Source organism: Ctenopharyngodon idella, chromosome 6 (assembly GCF_019924925.1).
Source record: "Ctenopharyngodon idella isolate HZGC_01 chromosome 6, HZGC01, whole genome shotgun sequence".
NCBI classification, from domain to species: Eukaryota; Metazoa; Chordata; class Actinopteri; order Cypriniformes; family Xenocyprididae; genus Ctenopharyngodon; species Ctenopharyngodon idella.
Genome location: NC_067225.1, coordinates 30,092,324 through 30,113,716, shown reverse-complemented (window position 1 = coordinate 30,113,716; position 21,393 = coordinate 30,092,324). Strand labels below are relative to the sequence as shown.

At 36.2% G+C, this 21,393-nt stretch overlaps 1 protein-coding gene across 1 annotated transcript in view; it reads left to right on the top strand.

The window, feature by feature from the left end:
* Positions 1-21,393, top strand: part of ptprt (protein tyrosine phosphatase receptor type T) — a 243,250-nt gene that overhangs the window by 199,585 nt on the left and 22,272 nt on the right. Inside the window, exons 19-23 of the mRNA XM_051897436.1 lie at positions 5,377-5,564; positions 11,084-11,171; positions 18,044-18,120; positions 19,605-19,641; positions 21,223-21,326. Coding sequence (XP_051753396.1) covers positions 5,377-5,564; positions 11,084-11,171; positions 18,044-18,120; positions 19,605-19,641; positions 21,223-21,326 — 494 coding nt within the window. The remainder of the gene's footprint in view (positions 1-5,376; positions 5,565-11,083; positions 11,172-18,043; positions 18,121-19,604; positions 19,642-21,222; positions 21,327-21,393) is intronic.

The following is a 21,393-nucleotide window of genomic DNA, read 5'->3' as shown; positions in this document are numbered from 1 at the left end:
TGCATGTGCAGTGTATTAGAGCAAGATAAAAAGTAAAGGATTTAGATGTTGTAGAGGAGGGTAGATATCTGTAGGATCGATGGAAACGAAAGAAAAAAAAAAACACAGAATGGAGGACCAGAGATGGGAATGAAGAGAGAGAGACAAGGGTTCTGTTTCATGGAGAAACAATAGTTTTTAAGAGGCTGGAAATGGATAACCCATTAAGGGACAGGCTTGATTCTGCTGGTTATCTGAAAGACGCCTGTCGACTCCAGCTTAACTCAGCGTAATGACATTCAGCGTAATAACATTGCTCAGAGGTTGCTCTTTCATTCACTGTAAACCCTAACGCTCAAAATACTTAATTGGTTTGAGTAGGACAAACTTAAATTAAACAAATTAGTTCAGTTAAATTAACTGTTATGAGTATTTAGATCTTTCTTTTTCTTTTGAGTTCACAGCACTGACATATTTAAACTGAACTGTTTCATTGTTTTGAGATGTATGAACTCATTTCTTTTCGTTTAGACTAACTTAAGTTTAACTGAAACTGGGCTGGTATTTCTATTTCCCAGCATGCTTTGCTCATGGCACTCAAAAGGGAGAGTAAATTCTAAAATTAAGAGTTATATAATGGTTTTTGTGCAAGATTAATGGTAAGGGAGATTTAGTAGTGATTAATGTTTTGTTATGCTAATTCAGAAGAGTTTCATGTGGGTTTTTTGGAGAGTTACCATCATGGTGACAAGTGGCGCATGCTGCTTGGTTAGAGAGCAGGTAGTTACATGTTTTAAGTCGCTGTACTCATTCAGTAAGTGTTATACCATGGTATTGTTAACATGTTAGCAAATTAGCAAGTTGGCATTTTCTGAATTAGTTTGTTATAGCTAGCACAATATTTACATTGAGATAACCTGATAATTTTAAGTTAAATGTATAAATCTTATTCAACTTTTTTTGAGTTCTGGCAACTTATTAGGGTTTACAGTGTGGCCCACAAGACTTAATGGAGTGTGTTAAAAATAGAAAATAGACACAAACGAGACAGTTGTTTGACATGCGGTATTTGTAGCCAAGGACAAAAAGTTTGAAATAGCAAAACTTCATATTGCATGTTTTATGTGTTGCAGCAATGCCAGTGGTAATGCTTATTATACTATTTTGCAAATAATAATAATGACTTTAATTTCTTTTTACCTGACAGCACTGTGTACGTATACATGTATTTTCTTCTATATAACCACAGCCACACAAGACCCATTCACATTTGACATTTGAAAGTAATTTGCAATGTCATTATTTAGACACCTTTGCTTTATTGTGAGTTGTCAGGTAATTATTGTTAATGGCAAACACCATAGTAGTTTATTGTATTGTAATTGTGCATGCCGATAATTGAGCTTTAATGTGATTTTAGCTGTTTACATCTGAACGCACATAATGCAGTAGCCACAAAGAGTTCATGCTCAAATGAAAGAAGCCATTATAGAACAGAACTGAAATGAGAAAATAGAATAGTTACTTGGCATACATCTTTCTCTCTGTCTTTTACTCGATATATGACATGAACTATAGTACGCTTAATAATATAGTTCGATACACGCATTGTAATATTGAGTTGTGCTGTAGCATGTGCATTAAATGCATGAGACACCACCAAACACATTATCTGTATGTCTCTCAGATCGATGATTCTTATTTAATATTTTTATTGAATGAAGTCAGTTCTCCTCAAGTTCAAAAAGCTGTCTAGTTCATCACATCACATCACATCACATCACTCACTCTACCTTCATTCATTTTGAACAGTATTTATATTGTTTTATCATTTCAAGAAATATAAATAAAGACATTTTTCCCAGTACTTTTATGCACATGGATAGTGGTTACCCATGCAGATATAAGTCAGAAACTTCTATGAAATTTTTTTTTCATTTTTCACAACATTCACACAATTAAAGACATTTTTCAGAAAATTTAAAAATCTATTTATTTTACTGTTTGAAACAGAAAATACACACTTTACCTTTAAGGACGGACATAAGAATCTTGTTCTTTATTTATATTGTCTTTCCATATGGGTTTTTGGACATGGTTTTATGTTCCCATCATCCTAAGGTGTTTGTAGGACTAAACAAATCCCAAATTACCTCACAGTAGAATCTGCTAATGGTTTAGTATAATTTTTTTATGAACTGTACTGTATCAACTCATAACTGTCAAAACATTCAAAACTACAAAATCTAACAGTTTATCCATAATCTACATATATAACTTGTCTCATATACAAGATCACCTACAATGTGCAGCTGACCTTTTTTAGTTCTTCGATATTTCTCTGGGTTGGATGTAGCAGATGCATTGTTTTAACAACATAATACACCCACTGGGCCGCCACTCTGGGATTCGCTTCATGCTGCTGAGACAAAAACACTTGAATAATTAATTAAGAAAAAATTGATAGCGATAGAGGGAAGGAGAAAGGCAGAAGGAGGGGCAGTAAATTGAGAGACCTTAGAGTCTCTAGTGTATACTTCTCTATCACACACTTTCTTTTTCTCTTTTACTGTTTGTATGTTGCCATCTAAGTCATAAGCACATATTTTTCCACTATGAATTTGCCTAATCCAATATGAATATCATATTTGGAATGACTTGGAATGTTTAAATATCACGATTTTGTGCATGATAGTGTGCTTTAACAAAGTTTTTGAAGAAAAAAATGTCTTTATTTAAATCTGTTTTACTTTTAAGCGTAAAATGCTACGCTTTTCTCACTTGAGAATGTTTGGCTGATGGCTTTAATTGTTAGCTTGGTGTAATAGCATTGCTGGGTGCTGTTCTTTAGAGATCAACCATTTATTGTTGGAAAAGTGTGATAATCTGTAAAAAAAAAATAATAATAATAATAATTGGTCTCTGTAAATAAGTAGCTTAAATGGATAGTTCACCCAAAAATGAACCCTTATTATTGTTTACTCACCCTCCTGTCATTCCAGACTTTTTCTCTTCTATAGAATGTAAAAGAAGATATTTTGAAGAATGTTGGTAACTAAACAGTTTCAGATCCCATTCCAAGTCAATAGGAACTGAAACTCTTTGCTGCATTATAAGTAGCTGCCTATGTAGGCAACTAGGTTTTGAAGGCTAAACAAACATCAAAGTGCACTGATCAGTAAGATATAAATTGTTGTTTTTTTGCGCTGGTTGTGAACTCGTTCAGTTTCATTGAGCAGCCTCAGCATCTCTCTGCTGGTTACTATTTGTGCCCTTTAAAAAGACCCTCCTGAAGCTACAATTCTGGCATAATCGTTTTCTTCATAATACATTGTCTCCGCTAATACTTTCAACTTTTTGCTTCTGGCGCTAGAAATGCTACGGCACTAACACGTCATGCAAAATTACTCATATTTTGCCATGTCGAAATCGTAGATATTTGGTGTGGATTATAAATTTTTTAGCCCCAGAATTACTTTAAAGTGTATAATGAATTTTCAAGGCGATTAAGATGCAAATAGCCACATTAATAATTTGTTGAGTAATATTCCATCCCTCTATGCATCTGAATGATGCTTTAGCTGGTTAAAGGAGGCCATATGAAAAAATTCTCCATCATTTGCTTCCCCCATTCCTCTAGGTAATGAACTCATTAACATCAATAAACTACTTCCCAGTCTTATTCTAATAAAAGAGTTTGCAAGGACGCACTGTCTGCATCTCAGTGTATTGTCATCTATAAGTGTCTGCTGAAGTCTGTGACACAGTAGTCTAGGTCTAAGCTGAGCTTTCAGGGGTTTGGTCTTGATTGAGAGGTATTAGTGCACAGTAAACAAAGTTGTGCTTTTTTTGAGAGCAACATAATATCCTGGACTGCGAGTTTGTGTTTTTTCTTTTTTTTTTGTCATTTTTTTTTTTGAGCAGTTCTACAGATTATGTGGTATCTGTGTGCTGTGATTGATTAGGTTAATTAAACTCCCCATAAAAACTAAATGAAGTTTAGTGTATTTTAGTCCACGTCTGTTTGCTTTGTGCTCATCTATAAGCTAGCATATATATTATATTTAAATGTATGTGTATATATATATATATATATATATATATACACTTCTTTCTGGTTCTTGAATCTGATTGCCTGAGAGCTGTGCGATATTCTAGTGATAACAGAGGTAGGAGACCTTTTCACCATTTGTATCACTCCGCTTGAAGCGAATGTCATGGCGGCCTAGCAAATCCACCATATCTTTTACAAATACTACACTTGTTGTACCACAAACTGTAGTTTTACAAGTTTTTAGGCGAGAATGTAGTTGTTTAGACCTGAAATACAGTATGTGGCTCATCTTTAATCATAGCACCTATTTGTTTAGACATTTTCGGAGATGTGAGCTCCAGGCCGTCAGCGGTCGTTCAGTGCTCGTGTACCCACCGAGTACAGCTTCATCTCGGCCAGTGCTTCTGGGATTTGCCGCTGGCTCTTATAGTGGTTAAACATAAGATAATATTCATTTTGGGTACATAAAATGGGCAATCGTTGGTCTTATTAATCTATTACTTGTTCCTGAGCAAATCAAATTGGGCTATGTTAAAATTAATAATTTAATATGAAGGCTATATTTAACTTACATCCTGTAGAGCACTGCTTTTGTACCTTTGAATAAATTGTACAATTGTGTTTATTTCCTATTGTCGTTTATAATGGCTAGTGTTGTTAATCTAAATATTGTTGTTCAATAAATATTTTTTTATATAAATAACATGTTGTATTTAGTATTAAGAAAGGGTCCATTAGTGCGTAACATGGATTGAGTGAAAGTTACATTAATACAAAATTAGATGGCGGCAAACTTTACGAGTGAATGAGTCAGTCGACTCGAGAGACTTATAAATTGAAAAGGACTTTTGTAAACAAAGGACGTCAATTTAGCACTGTGAAAAGGACAAATACAAAGATCGCTTTCCTTAGCGGACATTCAAACAGATTTTTATAATGGACATAATGTTATGGACATCGACCTGAGGAATCAATGTTATATCAGACACAGGTAATGCTCGCTCAGGTGATCTCTCTCTCTCTCTCTCTCTCTCTCTCTCTCAATGTGAAAACAAGTCTTTATTAATCCATAATCTGACCCTGTAATCATAACTGTGTATGAAAACGATTAAAAGTTTTTGCTGTTTTACTGCCTCTAGTGTTTTTTTCTGTTGGAAACTGCAGTGATATGTACGTATTGGTATGTATTTTGCAAAAATGTTCCCTCAGGTGCGCTTCTTCATGATATCAGGTTGCAGGGATTGGTGCCTTGCTCATGGCTCGGGGATCAAACCAGCAACCTTCCAGTTGGCAATTGGACATTGGTGATGGGTACTCAAGGATTTTGAATTGTTCCTCCACAGATGGCAGCCACAGTGAGATGTCCCAGCCCTCGATGACCATCCAGACGTACCCATATGGAGGCTGTGAGTCGGTGGAGATGTCCTACCAGGCGGGCCAGTTCCAACCGGCCATCAGAGTGGCAGACTTGCTCCAACACATCACCCAGATGAAGTGTGGGCAGGGTTACGGGTTTAAAGAGGAGTATGAGGTAAGAACGAAATCTGTGTGCTGAGCTTGAGTGATTGACATCAACAAGAATGAAGCTTTCAAAATGGCTTTCTTTCTTCCCAAACACAAAAGTAGATTAAAGAATATTGACAGTGATTTGCATGCAATATTTAAGTCTTACGATAATACATGAATGAAGCCATACAATATCTTTATTTGAGACTTTGCTGAAAATTTTTCTCTGCTGTAGCTCTCAAATATAATTTGCTTACTTTTTAATACACTGAATTTGTTAGACCAAGCCTCTCTGTGGTAATTATAACAGCCGTGCAGCTATGAAATTTGTTTTTGCCTCTATGCACAGTAAGCCCAAAAATATTGATGTGAAATGAATCTTAAAACTGTTTTATTGAGGGGGTTATTAAAATGTCAAACATGTTTTTTTTTAATCATTCCATAATTAATTTTTGCTAGCTTTCAATGTGTTTTTTTATATATATATATATTGTTTTCTTTCTTAAACATTTGAATAACTAATTGAAGCGCCTCTGTGCTTATTAAAAAAAGCAGGTCTGTGGATCTCGATGACATGCTGGCATTTTGTTCAGAAAAGGTCACGTGAGATACAAAACTCATCTTGGAAAAATCTGCACACACAGTGGTTCACAAAACATCAACCCCCGTGACAATAAAACCAATTATCTTTCACTGTCTAAACCTTTATGGGTAGGAATATGCAAAGACCTTTGTGTCAATAGCATGTCGTACTCTAGTTTTAAAAAAGCATGCTAACCTCGAGTTTGAAGGATAACTTATCTCTGCAGTCTCTACACACGATTTGCTCGCTTTAATAAAATTCCTTTGCTTATTCACGAAGGTCAACAACATAGAAATTGCTTCTGTTAGATTGTCTCCTTGTCATTTGAAAGGAAAGATGTGTTTTTTGTGTATGTGTGTGGATTTTCTCCATTATTCAGGTTCAGATGTTTTAATTGGGTAAACTGTTTTACGATTGGAAAGCGTGCATTGGCACTGTTTGTTTAGAACTTGAATTGTGCTAGAGGAAAGATACCGCTAACAACAGAGAGATTATCAAAATGGACTTTTGATAAGGTCATTTATTTTTCCTCTGAAAGTATTTCCTACCAATTGTGGCTTTGAAGTAGCTGCTTTGTGTAAGTTCCAGTTTTACTTTGTGATTTGTTTTCATTAAGGGGTTGTTCACCCCCCAGAAATGACAATTCTGTCATCATTTACTCACCGTCGTGTCATTCCAAACCCTTTCTTTCGTCTGTGAAACACAAGATTGAGATATCTGGCCGTTCTTGTTCTTGCAATTAAAATGAATTGGGAGTGAAGCTTTAAAGCATCAAAAAAGCACCTTAAAATTGGATATTGAGCTATATAGAAGTCTTCTGAGGCTATAAAGTAGTTTTTGTGTGACCAGCAGACCAAAACGTTGTGAAGATGAGTAAAAGATGATGTAATTTTGCATTTTTGTGCCATATGTTCCTTTAATTTGAGTGAGTTGTGTTTCTTGAAAAATAAAATACTTTCAATCTTTTGGCCCCCCAAGATGTGAGCGATGGTTTTCATGTAGTAACTACTGTAGTATGATCATACTTATTAGATTTTTAGTGATGCTTGGAAAGCATTGTTGGCATATTTGGAATATTTTTGCTTGCAAACAAATTATTCATAATTCTAATATGGATTCTTGTCTGGAATCAGTTATTTGGAGCATGCTTAACAATGTAGGAATAGTCTTAGGTAGGCTATCAAAGGAGTGTATAAACATGATTCAGCAGAGAACTTTATTTAAGTATGAGTAAATCATATTTCGCTTATTATTGTGTATTCAGACCCAGTCTTGATGAATAGCTCTGGCAACAAGAGATATCAGTGAATTAAAGAGGGTTGGATGCTCTCTGCGTCCAAATTTTCAATCACCTGGATTAAGAACATCTTTAAAAGGGCAAAGACTTGCATTTTTTAAAGAAGAAACTCTCATTTATAAAGAATGACTCACATTTATGTCTGTCATCATCTGATTTACTATTCAGAGACAACAGAATGCATATAACAAATTGCAGTACACAGTTTGTGGAATCTATTTGGTCCAGTTTACTTATTCACAAATAACATTACAAATGCCAGAAATCTAGCCTTCAGGATAATGTGGCTCCACACCATGCCTAAAGGAGATCTAGACTTTAAAGAGGTCAGCCATAACCTCTTCTCTTTCTCAGGATCACTTGATTATTAAGAGTTAGGATATGTCTAGCCTAATTTCACAATTGGAATAGGATTAGGCCAGCCATATAGGCTGCTTTGGGCCATCTGAATTGTAGAGGTAAACATGAGATAGATGTATTGCTGGCAGCTCATGCCTGTCATAGGCAGTCTGATAGCACCAGAGCTCGTGCCTCCATGTTTAAGGGGTCATTCATCAAGGCAGACGTTTTTATAACGCCTTTTTGTTATCGCCTCTCTCTTCTAACCTGATTTGCCTCACAAGTTCCTCTCAGCCTCCTGCAAATGAAGTTGGCAGCTTTTTGCATCAGCCCATCTCTATCCTTGCCGCCGAAAATAAGTCATTTTTCCTAATATGCAGTGAAGGAGGAGAAACTCAATACATTTACACTGAGTTGAATGGAGTGTTTGCTTACTGGCTTGTGACTGGCTGATATGAGCGAGAGCACATTAGCGGCAAATACTGCGTTTCCCATAATGCATGTTTTACTGTGAATTTAGAACTGGTTTTTACTGCAAATGAGATTTTAATGTTACTGGTACTCAATAATTTAACTTTGCCTTTTAACACTTTCAAATAGAGTGACGAGCTAATTAGCTAATGAATTAAAATCCACTCACATGACAGATAGGTGTTATAAAATGCTTTGAATCTGGACTTCACGATTCATAAGTAGACAAGAACATTTAATTTAAGTTCATATTTTAAATTTGACATATTATCATTTAAAATTAGTGGTTGTAGTGTGTGTGTATATATATATATATATATATATATATATATATATATTCTAACTGGATGCTATGCTTTACTGCTTTTTTTGGAGATACAAGGTTTCCTATGCTATGATTTTTTTTTTTTTTTTTTTTTTTTTTTGAGAGCATTAGTATCTTTCCCTTCTAATTTCACATGATATGTAAAGTGGGACAAACAAATAGATTTGAGACAGAAGGGATGGAGAGGATACGAATGAGATATGATGGACAAGAAGTGAATGATGCAGATCTGATCATGTTGGTAAAAGCTGATGACGGCCACCTGTGTGGGTATGTCAGCACAATCGCATCATTAATCTCAGCCTGACAGATGTGTGATCCTGCATCTGTGCTCATGTTAGAGTGAGAAGAAAAAGTGAAATTGTACGAAAAAGTTAATGGTACGTATAAATACAGAGAAGGTTACAGTGGCCCCATAAAGTATTTGAACACTTAAGGCACGTTTAATGTGAGAATGGCATCACATAATGCAACAAAATAACAAGTGATGAACAGTAGAAAGTGTAGATGGTGAAGAGGATTATGAAATATTTGGTATTGGAGATGAAAATGATGGTTATCATGTGGAGTATAGGAAGAGGTCTGACAGTGTGTCTGCTGTCTTTGTGCCCACACACATAAGGAGGTTCGTTTTATTGTTCAATGTCTTCTCATCACTTCTATGAAGTATTAATAGTATCAAAAACAGAAGATCACAAGACGAGAGAGGCTCCGGTGAGAACAATTTTGGAGGGTGGATGAGGAATCCGGTACAGAACAAATGAAGACTAAGTTTAGCTCACTGCCAGAAGACAGAAGTTTAAGGCCTTTTGTGTAGTGATTCTCTCCGGATGTCTCAAAATGTATCATTAAGAAGCCCTCAAACAGTTTTAGCATCACATTCTGTCAGGCAGACAGAGAGTTTGGCTATAACTGACTCAGTTACCCTGAATGTACCGCGATTATAATGAGACCATGGACAGAGTTGCCAGATCCCAGTATCCCTGCAGTGAAATGTGACTGATTTATTGGAAGGGTTGCCAGTTCATGTTTATTTCACACATGAAAGAGAGGTTCAACAAAAATGAGGCTTTGTAAGGTTTCGATTTTCACAGGTGCCAGATCATGTTTAATGCACATGAAGGAACAGTACAACAGAGATGATACGGTCTGTATGTTCAGGCTTCTATGCTTCACTAGTTCCAGATGGGATGCATCATACAGCCTTGGGAGAGAGAAGTTTCTTCTACATACATGACCCCATCTGATTCAGATCGATTCACCCAACCAAAACTGTCTACTAGTTAAAATCCGCTCTATGAAAAGTGATTCATGATGGAACAAAAATAGATCTTTTTATGTATGTTATAAAAAAATTTGTGTTATAACATTTTATATAAAATATTATATATAAAAAGATCTATGAATTTTGAGCTCTATATATATATACATAAAATATTTTATTTTAATAATACTAATTTTACTTTTTAATTTTATATCACTTTTTGTATTTTTATTTTTTAGTATTGACATACTTTTCTTAATGAAGCATCACAATTCATTCTTATAAAAAATTAAAATGAAATACATTTTATTTATAAAATGCATCCATCCATCCATACATCCAGTATTTATTTTTTTTATTAATGCAACAAGTCATTATCTGATTTCTGGTTTTTATATTTAAATTAAATTTAATTATATAATTAAATTATTTTTAAATTTTGTAAATAAATCAATATTTTAATACTTGCATTTTTTTCTTATATAGGTAATTAGTATTACTTTTTATTAATGCAGCAGCACATTCACTATGTGATATCTGGTTATTGACATTATATTTTCCTAAAAGATATGGTTGTCAGTATTAAAATGAGATGAAACAGTGGGCCAAATGAAATAGCCTGTCAGTTGCTGATGGCCGGCAGTACTATGATGAATTTGCTATTAGTTAAACCCGCTTAATTATACAAACTGGTAATGAATTTATAATGAGTTCTTTGACTGACAGTGTGTGAGCTCGTGTCAATAACAATATCAATTATGGAAATTGTCTGTTTCTGTTATTTCACAGGCCTTCAGTTAACTGCGCCATCAACCCTCCAATTCATCTTTAAAATGTGCTTGTTTTGAATCACTTTGTCCATGAAGACTTTCTTTAATGCAGACACTTTGCAGACTGCTGTTGTTTCTCTTGATCTGTCACAGTAAATGGCTTGTCTTGTGTGTGTGGTGGACAGGATGAAGATTGGACTACGGCTTTAAGTGGCCACCATTCAGCACTCTTGTCTGACATTTCAGAGTCTTGTCTTTGCCCCAAGGCTAAAGAATGACTCTACAATTACCAGACTCTTCTACACACAAGAGTCTTTCAGTGATATCAAAGAAAAAGAGGCACCTAACCTGACCTGTTATTTCAGAAAAGCACCTCAAAGTGTGAAAAGTTTAACTTATAATATGTCTTTTAGCTATATAAGTATATACATATGCACTACAGTCTCTATAATGGATGAACATTTGGATTTGAAAATATTCTTGATTTGATTCCAGGGTCTGGCCGAGGGACAAACGGCCCCATGGGAAACTGCCAAGAAAGATGAGAACCGCAACAAGAATCGCTACGGTAACATCATCGCTTGTGAGTACTGAAACAACAAGGATTCTAAATACTGTTCTAAAATTCTGGGGTTCTTTTACCTAGATAACTGCACCTTATCAGGATATCAGATAGTAATATCATGGTGCTTTTGACCTATAATGCCCTTTTTACAAGATGTAATATAAGTCTCTGGTGTCCCCAGAATGTGTCTGTGAAGTTTCAGCTCAAAATACCCCACAGATCATGTATTAAAGCTTGTTAAATTTGCCCCTCTTTGGGTGTGAGCAGAAAATGCAAATGAGCTGCTGCTCCTGGCCTCCTTACCAGAAGAGGGCGGAGCTTTAACAGCTTGCGCTTCAGTTGCTCAACAACAACAAAGCTGGAGAATCTCACGCAGCTAAAATGAGGATTGTCAGTAACAGTGTTCAGCCTTACATTGTTCAAACCGGAGTCGACACTGATGGAGAGACTCAGGAAGAAGTTACAACTTTTAGAATGAAACTGGATGTTTCTGAACGGTTAGTGGATACATTTATGTAGTTGCTGTGGAGTTGATTCAAGTCAAATAGCATGTGCCGTCATGTTAATCTTTTTTGCAAATCCAGCATTGAATTGACCCTCGTTTGTGAAGCAGTCCGGCGTAAAATGACAGCATGGCAACAACACTCTACTACAACAACTCTTCCTCTGCTCTAAAGCAGCCCAACATGGCCTCACCCCCTTTGTTGCGTGTTCTCGGGGTGTGGTTTATGTAAATTTTGGGGTTTGTGATGTCACCAACATAGGAAGAAGCTTGTCCTTAAAAAGTGATTTCTGTACAAGAAAATATCTCCCTTTGCATTGAACTTTGAGCATTGTAACTTTGCAGATGTTGTTTATGCTCAAATAGCAACATTACACACTAACTAAAGTTAAAAAAGTGAAGTCATAAACAAGGACCCCTTTAAGGTAGTACCATGTCCAAAAACCACATTATTGCACAATATTGTACCACTTCCAACAAAAAGGTGTTCCCAAGGTATTTCAAAGAATACTTTCGAATGTCAAAACATGGTATTGCCATTGTACACTTTGGTGATTCTTTTGTTATGTAGCAGCATTCAGTAATATCTAGATGTTGACATATATTTCTTCTACATCATTTACTTGTCACTGCCACAGTGCTCTTAAAATGAGATGAAACAGTAGGCTAAATGAAATAACCTGTCAGTCACTGATGGCCAGCGGGTATTATGATGAATTTGCTATTAGTTAAGCCCATTTAATTATACAAGTTGCTAATGAAAACTGTCCATCAGGCTGTTCATCAGTACAAAGGATCATTTTTGTGGAAAAATGGTGAAAAAAAGGAGATGAGGGTGATGGATTTATTTAACAACAGGCGCCTAGGGCGTTGGTTTGCTTGTAACTGTGACTTTAGCCTGTAATAATATACTGCATTTAACATAACATTCCATTAATAGCTAAATAGCTAGCTTATACTGACTAGAAGAGTACCACAAAAAACAGCCAAAAATAGTTCCCATCCTACTGTATATGATAACAACTAACTTGTGACTATACATTTAATATCAAACTGCATTGCATTTGGACTTGGATAATGGATTTTTAAGTAACTGAAAAGTCTCAAGTCAACCAGCCAAAGGAGGAAGTTGTTTTGTGAATAATTTCATTATGTGAATGCATGTTTAACCACCCCAAATTGGAGCGATGTCTTACAAACTGAGCCAAGAAAAAAATTAACCCACAAACAAAATTGGCCGTGCATTCCTTGATTAACTTTGACAATTTATGGGAGATGAGGAAAGCCGTTTCAATTAGAGACATCTGTCCGGTCTCGCTCATCCCTTCAGTGTTTCAGCAGGCAGTGTCAGCCATTCAAGCCCATATGGTCATCTATAATTCACGAGACTCTACACCCAAAATAAACTGTTATTGGCAAACATTTACATATCAGAGAATGAGAAGGGGGTGGTGGGGGGATTGGGACGAATGGCTCGTATTTACTCCTGCTCACCTTCAAAACCAATTTCTTCTTCTCTGTGTACACTGAGATTTTTGTATCTTTTCCAAATGATTCCTCATTATTATATTTCGTCAATTATGGTCGGGAGGGAGTTTTATACAGACAGTGAGCATACTATAATTTGGCATAGGGCGTTTGACAGATGCATGCTGTTGAGCCCCTTCGCACGCTCTGTTTGGACTGAGATTGCAGTAAATGCTTTGGCAGCAGGTTTGAAAGAGAACGGATGAGTCACAGCATACCTAAGGGTCTGATCCCAAAACAGAGGACAATGACATCACAGAGAACACGACAGAAAGAGAAACGAGAGAGCTTGGTAATGGAATGTTAAAACAGCACCTAAAAAAAAACAAAAAAAAAAACAAGATAGCAACTCTGTACTTAGTTGAAATTGAAGTATTTTACAGGAATTTAATGAATTTAATGTTGAATTTCAAGTTATAAACATTCTCTGGGAGATGAACCTCAGATCTTTAAAGCAGAAGAAAATTGGCATAGGCATCACAGGAATGTTCCTATATTTTTAGTTTGAAAGAAGTATACTTTTAGCACACTTGAATAAACTTCTTATTTGTAAGATCACAATTTTGGGATTGCCTTATCAACAAAAGATACATGCAATGCTGCCTTAGATATTTGCCAGAATGAGGGGGAATAGTTAAAGGGATAGTGCACCCAAAAATGAATGTTCTGTCATCATTTACTTACCTACATGTCTAACTTCCAAAAAAGATATTTTGAAAAATGCATCAGTGTTGCAGTGAAAGTCAATGGGTCCAATGTTAATTTGAACAGAAGTCATATAGGTTTGGAACAACATGAGGGTGAGCACGTGCACATAAAGACATCATCTTTATTTTTGGCAGCATCATTTTGCTGTCACTTTATTTGTAAGTTTTACTTGTAGTGCAGAGGAAATAATCCTTTATGTCTTAGTATGAGCTAAATTCAGTTCTTTTACAGAATAAAACTCACATGATGCAATTCATGTAGTTAACACTAACATCACACAATCATCCCACGAAGAGGGATGAAACCCCCAACGGATAACCAGCACACATTGGCTCATTATCCAAACCGTCACTCATTTTAACCAGTTAGTATCATTGCCTTTGTGGATCTGAGGTTAAAATATGCAAGGTAAGGCACCCGCTGAATAATAAATGTCCAGGTTGTTCGTCTTCATTAGTCCAAACACAGAAGAGAGCGTGTCTTGCTCTTTTAAGTGCTCTGCATGTGTGGATCCGTGTATCTGGATGAAGACACCTTCTCATTTCTTCTCTCTGAGCTCCTCAAATTTTGACATTTATTCCCTTCACGTAGTGCTGCCAGAATCATCAGGTTCCCTTGAAGTCTTTTTGAAAAAAGAAAAAAAAAAGTCCTCTGATTTATTGACCAAAGCTAGAGTATTAGCATTCACATGAGCTGTGTAGTGTATTATGCCCTCGGTTTTGTTTGTTTGTTTATCGTCATCGATTAATGCTCTTAACCAAGAATAAACATCTAGTCAGATTCATACCTTATTTACATTAAAATGATTAGTCGATTTAGGCATCATCTTTAGAGGTTGCTCTTTCATAGCTCAGAAAACGCACGTATGCTTCATTCAAGTATCAACTTTTCACCTGCCTATCAACAAATCTCTGCCTTGTGATTGCAGAAGAACAGTTTTTGTGAGATTATGTGGGCCCTTTTCCAAAGAGAAAAAACATTTGGGATATTAAAGAGATCTCTAGAAAAGACATGTGAGATGGGGTCGTTTTCTCAGTTTAACGTTCAAAACGTAAAAAACTCTCCATTTGAGCTCCATTTAATCTCATTATTGTCTAGGAGAAACAAATTGAGATGTTAAATGGGTTTCACTTGTAATGTTTCTATCCTTTAGCTAGTTATTTAAACTAATAGGATCACTTCATTGCAATCTGAGGTTTCAAAACGATGCAAATAACAAATGGAAATTAATTTCTTTAATAAGAAGTCCTGTGTATGTGGCTAAATAGATCCTTTCTGCCGTTGGTGCAAATTAACCATCCGAAATGAATCTCTTTCAGATTAGGATGACACTTGTCCTAACACCAAGCTCTCAAAGCTCAAGCGTTCGCATAAACACTTCTGCTTCTTTCTAAAACCCTCTCAGGTAGACTTCATGAGCAGAGCGTCTTATCCTAGAGCGGATGGAAATGGATTAAACTGGATTAGAGTGCCTCGCTCTCACGCCACGAGGTGTGTGCGACAGCACTTGGCCCATTTGACACAGGAACCTCTTTTCTGCCAAGCAGGGATTTAATAGGCTGTTTAGGTGTATAATGCACTGGGGCCAGCTGACGACAAACCGAGGTTATATATAAGAGCAGCAGAGAGGACGCGGGTTTAAGAGCGCTGATTAAGAGACTGCTAACATTTTTGGGGCGGTACTTTTAAACAAACAAAAGTACCAGGTTGTACCAGGTTCTGTTTCAGTTACTTTTATGATGAGGTGCATAAAAAGAGAAGATTTTTAATGTCAACATTGCACCTGAAATCCATCATGTCTGAGATTTTAGCCTAATGCCACGTGTTGTGTTATGTTGTTGCATCACTACACTCTAAAAAATGCTGGGTTAAAAACAACCCAAGTTGGGCTGAAAATGGACAAACTCAGCGATTGGGTTGTTTTAACCCAGCGGTTGGGTTAAATGTTTGCCCAACCTGCTGGGCAGTTTTATTTAACCCAACTATTGTTTAAAAATTACTATATGGCTGGCTTAAAATGAACCCAAAAATAGGTTGGAAATTAAAAATCAGACACATAATTACTAGAGGCAACAATATTAATCAAAAGGTGAACATTTATTAATAAGCAATTTAGTAAATGTTTATTGTTTAATAATTATTCATTAAACGTATTAATAAATGTTAATTTATTAAAGATATTAATAAATGTTAATTTCCAACATACTTTGGGTTCATTTCCAACATACTTTGGGTTCATTTTATATTTAAGCAAGCAATACAGTAATTTTTAATCAATAGTTGAGTTAAATAAAACTACCCAGCAGGTTGGGCAAACATTTAACCCAAACACTGGGTTAAAACAACCCAATTGCTGGGTTTGTCCATTTTCAACCCAACTTGGCAGCCTTTTTTTTTTCTTTCTTTCTTTTTTTTCCCTCTTTTTTTGGAGTGTAGAGTGTTGCTTTGAAATTTCTAGGGTGCTCTGGGTGGTTGCTAGGGTGTTGCTATGCGGTTGCTGGAGTGTCCTGTGGTTGGTTGCTAGCACATTGTTATGCTGCTGGCCTGTTTTATAGGCTGCCAGGCGAAAAGAAGTCTAGAAATGTACCTCTAACCACACAGAAAAGTAAAAACACACCTATTCTCTAATAACTGTATGTTTTGAGGTATCATTGACTTATGTCTGTGGTGCAAACAGTGCAGAGTACAAAGTTCAATCTTTGATACAACCCTACTCATCATCATACGTCACTGTAACGTCTCTCAGGTGATCATCCAGACATCTGGATAGTTTTGCAGGGTTGACTCAGAACTACTGTACCTATGCGTCACGGCACTCGTCTGTAGTCCGGACATTCTCTCCCAATTAGAGCTTTGTGTCTGGCCCCTCACTGCGGAGAAGAACCCTGCTGTTATGACAACTGACTCAGTGGCGTCTAATTAGCCCCATCTCGCTCTCTTTCCACATCCCTCCATTTCCCTCTTTTCTGCTTCCTTCAAGCATGTTTCCTTTTGGGGAGCAGAGAGGTCAGCAGACAGACGAAAGCACCGGTGAGAGACAGCAGAGATGTTTGTGAGGCGAGCGAGAGAGAAGGAGTAAATAAAGAAAGTCTGAAGTTAAAAAATATAAGTTGGTGAATTTTGAGCAGATCGAATAAGAAATGCAGCAGGTTTGGACAGGAAGGAGGGGCTGTCTGAAAGTAAACAACCTTCACGACCCGCTTACAACTCTAGACACAGACCTGCTTCTCCTTGGAATGAAATAAACTGAAAGACGGAGAGAAATCTGGAGGGATTCTGTGGAGCTGCCTGCCATCAGAGAACATCCGCTGGCTTGGAGTCGACATGCCTCAACAGCGCATTTGCATTCTCCATGTGATCAAAGCAGAACGCCACGCGGGTTTGCGGAGCTAGTGTCAGACCTTTCCTTTACCCCTCCTCTCTTTCCGTTTCCACCCTCTTCCCCTTTTCCAGAAGTGTCGTCGTAATTGCCAAGACATGCAGCTTCACCTTTCAAGGGTGGAAAGACACTGTGACTATGCTAAACATGTGCAGGTCAAGTGTTTATAGCGAAGACAAGATGAAGATTGGCGGTCCTGGAGTAATTAAATCAATTACATCATTGGCCAACTGTACATCCACTTCTTTGGATGGGGAAAATGGTCTGATCCTCATTGTTAATTCAGAGTGAAATGCTGAACTTGGGGCATCCAGACTTGAGTTGCTTAGAAACAAGTGTTTAAAAAAAAAAAAAAAAAGTGTTCCCCATCATTATAGATATTTTTAAAAAAGATTGTAATTTATGCTGAGGTTTGCAGGTCTTTTCAAAAAAACATATAATTCATTTTCCCCATTGGTAAATCACACTAAATGTGTTGTCTTTTGTTGAAATGGATTGCTGGCATAGAACTCATGCCTAATATATTAAAGTGGTATACTTAAACTGACATTCTTGTTGACCCTAGTGAAAAACAAAAACATATTTAAATCTGCAAATTTGTTTGTATAGTTTGTCATTTTTATCTGCCCAAAAGTAATTTTTTTCACACTCAAAAATGTAAATGACATTGTCAATACAACAGTTGTTTCCTGGACAGCTCATGTGTGTGTAGCTCCCCTTTAAAGTGTATGTGTAACTTTAGACCGGCTCTTCTGTGAATATTTGACCCCACAGACGATCACACTCGTGTCAGACTGCAACTGCTGGAGGGAGACCCCCATTCTGACTACATAAACGCCAACTATATAGACGTGAGTATGATGCATTTGCATCCAGCAGATAATGACAGTCATTGTGATTTTGCCAAGTAACATATTTTATTGATCCTGGAACAACATTCCTGTCTAAAAATTTAGTCCTAAACCTAAAATCAGGGGGAAATGATAGGTTAATAACACTGATGTAGAAGCACCTAACCTTGGTTGTAAGCCTAAACATGACATTAACTGTAAACGTAATCCTCAAATCTGATTGGTTGGTTGGAATGTTGTTCCAGGATCAACAAAGATGTTGATCCAGGAACATGTTGTACTAACATTCACATTCACCCAAACATGACTGTGTATTTTCTGAACTTCAAATAACGCCAAACTGCATTGATTTTCCTTTGAGCTGTCTATTTCTCAAAGAATCCTGAAAAAAATGATGGTTTCCACAAAATTATTAAGCGGCACAACTTTTTTTAACATTGATAATAAAAGGAAATGTTTCTTGAGCAACAAATCATATTAGATTGATTTCTGAAGGATCATGCGACACTGATGAGTAATGATGCTGAAAATTCAGCTTTGCATCACAGGAATAAATGAAATTTTAAAATTCTAATTAAAATAGAAAACGTAAATGTAAAAAATCTTTCACAATATTACTGTTTTACTGTTTTTTTTAACTGTTTTTTACTATTTGAGCATAAGAGACTTCTTTTAAAAATAAAAAATCAATTACATTATATGTTTGTTTCTTCATGTTGACTAAAACGTCAAACAAGCTTAGTATATACTGATAAAGAAATAATGATCTTCAAGTTTGAATATAGTATTTATGACCTTTAAAGTGTGTGTATTGCGTAACCACCTTAAAATGTCAGAACAACTTCACTCTTTGCTGTCAAAGAAGGGCTTAATAGATTAATGCATCATTTATGTGTTACACTCCTGAGAGCCTCGCTTACAACGAATGAAGGATACGGTGGATTTCTGCGCTTAAACGCTCTTCTGAGTTGCTGCAAATGACTCTTTGCTCCATGTCCGCAGCTAGCGACAGCTCAAATGAAAGTGCTTCCCTGGCTGCTCTAAATCCACTAACTTGATCTAAACACCATAATGACACAGTCGATATGATTGTGATCATTACAAAATGGGAAGTAAACATGTGCAGATATGCTTCAGCGCGAGGCTTCTCGCCCCGCAGCAGCTATAATCAGGCCACCCAATCTCATTCCTGATAATAAAACAATTATGTTCTCCGTCGTACCACAGACCCGGTCGTAAACTGCAGCCGTGCTTTTAAAGCTTGACAGGAGCAAAGCTACATTGGTTGCCAGTTTGTTTCACAGTGGTTAAAATGCTAATGAACCCAAGACATCACAAAGGTGAAATTATAATGTCTCATTGAGTGCTGAATTGGATTCAAACAAAGTCTTTAAGCAAGTTCATTGTTGCATGTGGGTTGTGCAGGTATAGAAATTAGTTTCATTTGAATAATTTTCATCTTCCTTTTTTATTCTGTTTCCCAGGGCTACCACAGACCAAGGCACTACATAGCCACGCAAGGTAATTAACAAAGGCATTTCATTGAAACCAAGAGAATTCTTCTGACGCAATCTACACATCTATGTCGCTATATCCAAAATAAAAAGTATTATTAATTAGAACATCCTAGCTTAAAGGGATCATGACGTGGATTTTTTGTCATTTTAAGGTTCATTTATAATGTTAGTAAAGTTTTTTGCACAAAAAAAACCCAAATATATGTATGCAGAAAAAACACCACTTACAGACAAAGCATTATGAAAACATTTACCTTCGATGCAGTTTGTGATGCAGCTGCTGTCAGATCCAATACAGTTGGCTGCTTCATCTTTAAACAAAAGTTTCCATTACACAAAGGAGCTGTTTAAACTGGACGCGTCAAAGCAATATTCGTTCACTCTTCCATTTGTCCTGTTGTCAACAGACTCAAGTGAATGGAGCATGTCACAAACTGAACGCGCATCTGTATACTGTATCCAGTGTAGACAGCGTCAGTAATTATAATGTTTTCTATATGCTTTTGATGCGATGCTTACATCCAATGTAGGCAAATTTCAGCCATTAAGCTACTAAATACCAGTGGGAGGGGCCTATGGTGCAATGATGTATAGATTGATGAATGGATTCGTCAATATCTTGCTCTGGAGGCAGTCATATGCAAATGTATTTGCCCATGTGACATCACAGATCCCTCAAAATCAAAACAAGCCATTTTTGGAGCTTGATTAAACAAGCTTTATTTTTTAATGAAGAGGATGTTTTAATGGCACAAAGATCTCTTATATGTCAAAAATCAATGCCAATTTGATTTCTCATGATTTCTCAAGACTATATGTTGTGTTTTGAATGCTAACTAAAAGTACTCTGAGCCACATTGTTTGTGCATGCAGTTTATTTTGTGCTTCATAGGCTTCTGATTTATAAAGTAGGTTGTTTTCTGGTTCTATTAGTTGTATTTAGTGTAAAATATTTGTAAATTAAGTGAAATGTCACCCTAATTGAGATCATTTTGTTTGTATGCAAGGTAAGCACTGTTAAATATCAGACAAGCATTGCTGGAAATGATATAAAATTGCCTGCTTAAATAGTCTCAGAGTAGTTAATCATTGTCATTGTAGCTAACTAGTTTTTTACTGGAGTTTGTGCATCTGCATTGAATAAATTAAAAATAGATTTTTCATAGGCCACATATACACTGTATTTTTTATATTAAATAAAAAATATTAAACAAAAATAAGAAATAGATTGCAATAATACTATTTATGTGAAACTTTTAAAAAATTAGTAATTAATTAAAAGTAATTTGATTTTATACTACAACTGTAAAATTGCAATAATAACTACATTAGATTAGTTTTAAAGTAGCTTTTACTGTTGGTGTGCTGTATTCCACCATTCTGCTTAATTAACTTAACCTGTATTGGTCAACCATCTCAGGATATACTAGCATGAACTACTGTTGACATCTGCGATGCTCTTTCCCTCAGGAACTGTTTGTGATTCCATAAAGAAACATTGCATCTTATTTCTAGTTGTTTTGTGAGTGTTTCATGGTCTTGGTGGTGGTTTGCTTCTAAATTTGTCCCTCCTCCTCTCTTGTAGGCCCCATGCAGGAGACCGTGAGGGATTTCTGGAGGATGATTTGGCAAGAGAATTCTGCTAGTATCGTCATGGTAACCAACCTGGTGGAAGTAGGGCAGGGTAGGGTTCTTGTAATTATCTCTTTCCTTAATAAATATCACAGGATTAAGAATGTTATTTACAAAGCGCTCC